The following is an 8,832-nucleotide window of genomic DNA, read 5'->3' on the forward strand; positions in this document are numbered from 1 at the left end:
AAAACAAAACATAAAAATAATAAAATTGTGTTATTGCTATTAGAAACTTAAAAATTAATGAACTTAAAAAGAAGAAAACAGAATGCAAAGTGTTGATTTGTTTCCGAAGACACTAAGTGAGTGGAATGAAGAATTAGTTTCATTTAATGAAGAGCATCATCTTGTTGATTGGAATTCTACAGAAACAACTATTAAATTTTTTCAAAGTATATGGGGAGAAAATAATGAAATTCTTGCTATTACAACATTAAGATATTTTAATGAATTTGTGCTTTGTCGAATTTTAGAAAATGAAAACATTCCATTAATAACAAAAATATTTGATATTCTTAACAGATATCGTCTTGAATTATTAAGTGGTAAAGTTCCTATTTTTTGTAGTGGGGGAATAACTGGAATTAATGGTATTCCTCAAGGAGGATTAACTTTATTACAATTAGTTACTCAAGCACAAACACTGATAGTATGTACGTGTGGAAATAAAATTCCTCATCTTTTTAAATTTGCTGGGGATATGCTTGGATTAACTCAATTTAATGAATTATCATTATTATCTCTTGCTGTTTCAACTCTTATTGAACTTGAAATGACATTTCCTACTTTATTAAAAGGGGCAATCGATTACATTGAAAAATTAACACGATCAAGTGGACCAGATAGTCCTTGTTTAATATTATATTCAACAATTTTATCAAATTCTTTAATTGTAGAACAAAATGGAAAATCAGCTAATGAATATCCAGTTTATTCTCCAATAATTTCATTTAATCAAAAAATAACTACTACATCATTTGCTTCACAATCAGATAATAATCCAAGTCAAATCAAATTATATACAGCTCCTCAACTTATTGATCCTCTTCCTCAATTATTTGATGTTCTTCCGGATCAACTTAGTGAAACTTCTACTTTCTTAAAACAACATTTGTCAGTTGTTGTTGATACATATCAGAGTTGTAGATATTGGGATGTTCTTCATTTGTCTACTTTCTTTCCTATTATTTTTAGATGTTCTGCTTTATCACCAGATTCATTATATATTCCACAATTTAGTTATTTAACAAATTGTTATGACCCTTCTCAATTGCTTGGTTTGTTAAGTGTAATAAGTACTTTTAATGATCAAAGAAGATATGACCGTTTAAGATATTCAATTGTTATGAGACTATTGGATATTTGTAGTAATTTCAATATAAAAGAAAGTACTCGATTATCTGCTATTTCATTATTAATTAATTTGGGTAATAATGATAGTATGATTGGTGGTATATTGTCTCCATTTGCTAAACAATTTTTTATTCCAACAATTAAAGATAGTAATTATATGTTAATTATTAAAATATATGGATTATTGAAATGTACTAACTTTACACCAAATAATATTATTGAAATGTTACCATATGCAATGAAGAATATTACAACCATACCATCTCATTATTTATATTGTGGAATGTTGATTTATCTTTTACAATTTAATAAAGAATCATATTTTTCTTTAGTACTCGATAAGTTACAAATGATTGTCAATTCTAAAATGTTTTTCACATTCAATTCATTATCATTATATACTTGTGTTTTTAAAGTTATTAAGGCACTAATTTTAAACATTGATTCAAAACTTGCAAGTAATATAAATAGAATAATCACAATTTTACTTGTATTAAAAGAGAATAGTAAAGATTCATTATTAAGAGATTGGTCATTATTTTATTTAAGATGTATTCATCATATGTCTGTTCAAAAGCTACAAAAATTACTTACTCATGGAAATTATCCATTAATTGGAACTGATTCAAAAATGACATTAAAAACAAGCGATTTCCTTGATCTTGTTGGATCAAAGAACATTAATGAAGTTGGTAAAGATGGTAGAATTGTCATTAGTATTGCTAAATTACAAAAGTTATTGTCAGAAGATATTGAATCATCTACAGAAAAAGATAGTTTTATTCATTGTTTAAATAGTACTGACGACGCAATGAGAATTAGTCTAAAAGATTTTGAAGGAATGATAGATGGGGTTGCAGGAAGAGGAGGTGTTGTAAGGATTGACATACGAAAGATGAAAGGAGTTATTAACAAAGATGAAGAAGAAGTTGAAAGAAAAGAAAAAGAAGAACGAAGTGAAGGTGTTGTTATATTAAAAAGAAATGAAACAAATCAAATGAGTCAAATTAATATTACTGGAAATCTTTCTACTGACTCAGATAATTATATTGAAATGTTAAATAAAACTGAAAGTAATTTAATTATTCCAATGCAACTTACTGTCCAATCATCACAATCTGTTGATGATGAATTTTATGTTGTGCCTTTTACATTTACTATTCAAAATAATTATAAAACTATTAAAACAAATACTATTAAATATATTCATCCATTATTGCAAAGAAATGGTAGTGATGATACTAACAAAGTAATGCTTGAATTACCATTAAATGCTCCACACCCATGTTCAATGAGTGTAGATCCATATGTCATTGTTACTGACTCACACGCAGAGTTATGTAGATTAAATATTGTCACTGAAGGACTTAAATTAAACTTTAATGATTTTATTTGTGTTTCCCCACAATTAGAAATTATGAAAACACAAAACACTGCAAATGGATTGTATGAAATGTTATGGAATAAATTAGCTTATAAATCAAATATTCCTCTTGACATTTCCTATGATGAAATAAAGAATAAGGTTGATAATTGTTATATGAAGGGTGGTATTATTAAATCAGAAGAAAAAGAAGTCAGAATGTTATTCATTCTTGCTCCTCACTCTCATTTATTATTTAAAATTATTCCAACTCAAATTAAATCAATCACCCTTATTGAAGTTGTTACTGATTATTTGGAAGCATTGGATTATGTTAATGCTGATTTTTGTATGACTCACTTCTGTTGAAATGAACTAACACAAAATAATTCATTCCTTTTTCTTTAAGTAATTTTTATTTTAATTGTATTATTATTCTAACAAAAAGTTCTTAATAAATTAATATGTTATTTGTTTCATTGTCTTTTGTCAGGAATAAATAAAGGTTATTAACAATTAATGGAAATACTTATTTTCAAGGATTATGAAAATGACTATCATCAATAGTATTTTGTGAAATAATTATTTAACACATAAAGAGTGTCTTTTGTTTAAACATAGAAATGACATCCCTTTATAGTGTTAATAAAATAAAAACAATGCTTATTATTCTAAGTTAAGTATAACATTAATAAGTAATAATTAATAACTAAAATATGTTTGTTATCTATGGGGTTAATTTAAAGAAGTTTAAAAAGAATTTGATTAACTTATTATTGTAATAAGAGTTAAATCAAATATTTATTGTAATATAAATTTATTAATGATTATTTTGATTAATGGTTAATTATATTCAAAAAAGAAATGAAACAATTTTCAATTATATAATTTGGTTTGGTTTACTCCTTTTCTTCTTTATGTAGTGGTTTTTTTCCTTTTCTTTTTTTATCTTGAGAGTCAGTTATTTCTTCTTTGTCTTCGCTTCTATTTTCATTGTTTGGTGTTTCTTTTTCTTGTTCTTCATTGGTTTTTTCTTCTTTTTCTTCAACCTTCTTTAATTTAAGTGCTTGCCTCTTGGCTGTTAACCGTTGAACTTTTTCAGCATTTTCAATACGAATTTCAGGACGAACAGTACATCGAGGCAATGAATAATCATATCCATCATCAATAAAATTGTCTGCCAAATCATAACCATATCCCCTTGTTGACTTTTTTTGAACAAAAAGCTTTTGTTGTAACTTACCAATAACTGATGTATATGGATTTTCTCTTCTACCTTTTCGTTCTTCAGCCCTTTTCCAGGTTTCTTCAAAATCCTCTTCTTCACCAATAATATCTTCTTTATTAGTATCAATAGTTTCTGAATCTTCTTCTTCCTCTTCTTCATTTTCAATACCTTTTACATCTACTTCATCATTTTCTTCCTTAAATTTGGCTGCCCACCCCTCTCCATACATACTAATATTTTGTTGTTCTAACCACTTCTTAAACTCTTTGTCAACATGAATTTGTTTATCTTTTCCTATTTCTATATCAATAGAAAACATTCTAGAATCAAGTCTTTGTGCAATGTCTAGATCTTGAATTTCTTCTTCCATAGGTTCTACTGACTTAATCTCTTTTGACATATTTTCTTCTTCTTTCTTATTTTCTTCTTCAGTTGTTTGTACCTCTTTTGGATCTACAATTTGTGGAGTAATTCGTTTTTTCTTCTGAGACTCATTTTCTATTGTTTCTTTAATTCTTTTTGCTGTTTCATCAACTTCTAGTAGTTTAATCTCTTCTTTTAGCAATTCTTTCTTCTTTTCTATATTTTCTTGAACTACTTTTTCAACAATTTTATCATCTTCAGGATTATGTAATTCTTTTTTTATTTCATTTGTTTTTGTTTCTTCTTGTTTATTTACACAAACTTCTTCCATCTTTTCAACCTCTTTTTTATCTTCTTTTTTTACTACCTTCTTAGTCCTTTTCTTTTCTTTGTTTGTTTTTGTTTCAGTACTATCTTTCATTTCATTTAATTCTTTCTCTTCTTCCTTTCCTTCTTTTTGAGTAGTTTTTGCTTTTACAATTCTTTTTTTAGTTATTTTCTTTGTCTTAGTTGTGTCTTCTGTACTACATTCGTTTTGTTCTTCATTTATTAGATGGTTGTTGTTCTGTTCTTTACACTCTTGACTATCCTTCTTTGTTACCTTCTTTTTTCTTTTTGTTATTTTTTTTATCAATTTTTTAGTTGTATCAGTTTCTTTTTGTTCTGAATTTATTATATTTTCCTCATTATGTTCATAGCTAACTTCTTCTTCTTTAATAGTTTCTACCACCTCGTTTTTTGGTTTATTTTCATCTTTATTTGTTTGTACAATTTTTTGTTCATTCTCATTGTTTTGAACTGTAGGAACCGTAGGAAATTGTTCAATTTGAATTTCTTTTATTGGACTTGGTGTTGATTGGAATGTGTCTAAAGAAGGAAGAATAGGTCTTAGTTCAGAGTGTGAATCATTTAGGTTTTTATTTATGTTCACATGTAAATTGGAAATACCATAACATGTTATAGTTTGTGGTGTAAGGTTTGTGCTAATGGTTTGTGCATCATTTACAGGATTTTGTATTCCAGTCACCCCTACAAGACATGGAGGCGTTTGCATTGTTTGCCTTTCTGAAGAACTTTTTTCTCTTTTTGAAAAAGACAAAAACAGAAGAAATAATGATAAAACAAGTCATTTGTCGTATTTCATTAACCATTTTACAATGTCAGTTATTTTTTTTTTATTGACACTTTGAATGAGTAATGAACCTCTTTAGTTTTTATTCTCTCAGATAAGGATTTGAAGATTAATAGTAATCTCCTTTTTGATTAGTTTCATAAACACATCTCTTTAATACAGCAATTCTTTATTTTTTGTGAAGTTAAATATGTTTTATGTCTTAACCTATTAGTCATACAATTACTTTAATGATACTTACTTTTGATTTTGCTCCTATTTTTTAGTTGTTTTGAAATTCAAACAACTCACTTATATCTATCTCAAATACATAAATAATTGAAACAAGTTCAAAAATTCTTTTTATCTTTTAAATTTAATGTTATAAATATTAAGGGTGGTAAGTATTAACTTGTTGTTTTTATTATGTTAAATTTCTAAATTGATTCAATTGGCTAATTAACTACATATTTTATTCTTCATAAAGGTTTTAAACTTAGTTTCATTAAACGTTCATTATTCTTTTTTCTATTAGTCTAGAAATGCTAATTATTATTTAGTGAACATACCTCTTATAATTTTTTAAGTCTTATTGTTTTTAAAACAAAGAAGACACTAAGTGATTTAACTTAGATCAATCCAAATATATGTTAAATCTTACTAATATAGAAAATGTTAGTTAACTTCTGAGTCTTGAGTTAAGATATTTCAAATTTTCTTTACGGTGAAATGTGACTTATTTCATATATAAATAGAGACAGTTATTTACATTATCAAATCAAAAATATTTTAATTACACTACAATAAAATATCCCAATTAATAGTTATTTTCATTCATTATTGTTAAGTAATAATAACTAAATGAAAGAGATGTGATTAATTAAAGCTCAAAATGATAATAAAAAATTCTTAAATCCACTATATTTTACTTAATTTTGTTTAGTGTCTAAATAATCTTTATATTTTAAATGCAAGTGAATATTTATTTGAAATAACTAATTGCATTGAATGTAATTATATTTTATTGATATAAATTGGAGAGTAAGAATATTAATTTAAGTAATAACTCTCTTGTTTTTATAACAAAATATAAAAATAATAATACAACTAACTAAGTCTATTAATTTAATCCATCCTATTTCTTTTTTTTTTAGTTTTAATACTATTACTTTGTTCATTATCCAATTATATTGCTATACCAGAATTCATTCTTTTTATCTAATAATAAGAAATACTGTTAAAATTAATAAAACGTAATTTAGACATTGAAAAGAAAAAGAAAATTATTTTCATCCAATTATATAACCACTCACTTTATTAAAGTTGATAAGCTTGACAGTCCTGTCATTCTATAATGTATAATAACTGAAAATATACAAGAGAAATATCATTTATGTAATTACTTAAATCTTATTAATACTTTTAAATTATTTGTAATGATTTTCTCTTTACAAAAGAGTGGATTTAAGCTTCTTCTTTAGTGCCTTAAATAACAAGAATGTTTTTTGTCATAAATGTAATTCGCATCTTTTTCCATTTATCATTTTACTTTCACTAAAAAGAAGATAAGTAAATAGATTGATAATTTGATAATTTGATACAAGGAAAGTAGTAAAAAATCTCAAATATTAGTATGATTTTTTCTGTTATTCTTGAAAAGTTATTAAAAACCATTTTTAAATCTTCACAATAAAAAAAGAATTTAAAAAGAAAACAAAAAAGTTTAAGGAAAGAATAAACAATGAAAAACTCAAAATAAAAAATCAAGAACTTAAAAACGTTGAGAACATCTAATGATATAATAAATAGTAAAATGAATAGTAAAGATTAGTAGTAAATTAATAAATAAGTATAGAGAAAGAATAAACTAAAGATAGACAAAAGCAAGAATAAAAGACAGTACTAATATAAAAACTTAAAAAAGAACTTTAAAATTTAGAGATGTCAAGAAGAAGAGACGAAGAAGTTGATCAAGAACTTGTTGGTGAATTAAAGGATGCTTTTGATATGTTTGATTCCTCAAAAAAAGGATATTTAGATAAAGATGATGTTAAAAAATTATTCAAAACTAATGGTATTCGTGTAACAGATGAAGACCTTGATGCTGCCTTCAAAGAAGCTGATGCTGATGGAGATAAGAAAATTGAATGCATGGAATTCATTAATATGATGACTGGAAAAATGAAAACAGCTTCAACTGAACAAAAATTAACAGAAGCTTTTAAAGTTTTTGATCCAGAAGAAAAAGGTGTTATTGATTCAAAAGAATTAACTGAAGCTTTATTAAATATTGGTGAAAGATGTACTACTTCAGAAGTAGGTGAATTGAAAACGGTTGCTGAAAATCAAGAAGGACAAATCAGATATGAATTGTTCATCCAAGCTGTCTTTGCTAAGAAGTAAAATTAATTCTACTTTTCATTTTGGTTTAATTATACATTTTCTTTCTATTTTCATCCATTTTATAATATAATAATAAAACCAAATAACACCAAAATAATTGTATTTTAACGCTTTTGTTTTATCTTCTATATATAGATCTTCTATTTTGTTTTTATCTTGAAATGAAATAATTATAATATTAGTTATTATATTAATATCAATTTTATTTTATATTTCTCAAAAAATGAAAAAAAAGAAAACCCTAGTGATATAAAAGGAAGAACTGAAAGAATAGAATCACCTTCTCGGCCTTTATGGCTTTGATCAAGTGTAGTATCTGTTCTAGCAAGCTTAACATCTTGCTTGCCCTTACGGGGGTAAAAGAAAAATAATTTTTAGAGGGAGGTTAAGGGAATTGAAGGCAAGCCTTTTATGAACTTAACGAGGATGTGCATGGAAACATGATGCGTCTACCCTAACTTTAACAATAAAATAAAGAAATATAAAGAAATATAAAGAAATATAAAGAAATATAAAGAAATATAAAGAAATATAAAGAAATATAAAGAAATATAAAGAAATATAAAGAAATATAAAGAAATATAAAGAAATATAAAGAAATATAAAGAAATATAAAGAAATATAAAGAAATATAAAGAAATATAAAGAAATATAAAGAAATATAAAGAAATATAAAGAAATATAAAGAAATATAAAGAAATATAAAGAAATATAAAGAAATATAAAGAAATATAAAGAAATATAAAGAAATATAAAGAAATATAAAGAAATATAAAGAAGAAGAGAGATGAAGATCAATTAAGAGAGAAGAAATGAGAAGAAGAAAAGGAGATAGAAGTGATACACTCAAAGAAGACACATAAAAAAAAGAAGGGGAGAATAAGAAAGGATTAAAGAAAGAAGTAGAAGTACAAAGAAGGAGGAAGTTCAAGACATACAAGGTTTTTATAGAGACAAAGAAACACAAAGACATAAAGTTAAGAGTTGAATAGAAAGTAGAAAAGAGTAAAACTAAATAGAAGAAGAATGATAGATTAAATAAGGTACGAAATGAAAGAATCCAATATAATAACAGATATAAAGACGAGAAAGAATAAAGTCATCAATGAAAGAGTTAATAAAAGATGAAAGGCAGAAAAGAATAGAGGTATGAGTAATAAGGTCAAATGGAAAGAAAGAACAAGAAAGCAATAAAAG

At 25.2% G+C, this 8,832-nt stretch overlaps 3 protein-coding genes across 3 annotated transcripts; 2 read left to right on the top strand and 1 right to left on the bottom strand.

The window, feature by feature from the left end:
- Positions 1 to 82: 82 nt before the first annotated feature.
- Positions 83 to 2,899, top strand: EHI_023480 (uncharacterized protein; the record flags this gene model as incomplete). Its single annotated transcript, XM_650531.1, has 1 exon — positions 83 to 2,899. One exon carries the CDS (start codon positions 83 to 85, stop codon positions 2,897 to 2,899), a length of 2,817 nt encoding a protein of 938 aa, XP_655623.1.
- A 530-nt stretch (positions 2,900 to 3,429) lies between these two features.
- On the bottom strand, positions 3,430 to 5,175 carry EHI_023490 (uncharacterized protein; the record flags this gene model as incomplete). The annotated part of the gene is made up of 1 exon (XM_650530.1): positions 3,430 to 5,175. The coding sequence occupies one exon, from the start codon at positions 5,173 to 5,175 to the stop codon at positions 3,430 to 3,432; it is 1,746 nt and encodes a 581-aa protein (XP_655622.1).
- Positions 5,176 to 7,173: 1,998 nt separating this feature from the next.
- EHI_023500 (calmodulin, putative) lies at positions 7,174 to 7,635 on the top strand (the record flags this gene model as incomplete). Its single annotated transcript, XM_650529.1, has 1 exon — positions 7,174 to 7,635. The coding sequence occupies one exon, from the start codon at positions 7,174 to 7,176 to the stop codon at positions 7,633 to 7,635; it is 462 nt and encodes a 153-aa protein (XP_655621.1).
- Between the last annotated feature and the right edge of the window lie 1,197 nt (positions 7,636 to 8,832).

Source organism: Entamoeba histolytica, genomic scaffold (genome assembly GCF_000208925.1).
Source record: "Entamoeba histolytica HM-1:IMSS scf_1104750516639 genomic scaffold, whole genome shotgun sequence".
NCBI lineage: Eukaryota > Evosea > Mastigamoebida > Endamoebidae > Entamoeba > Entamoeba histolytica.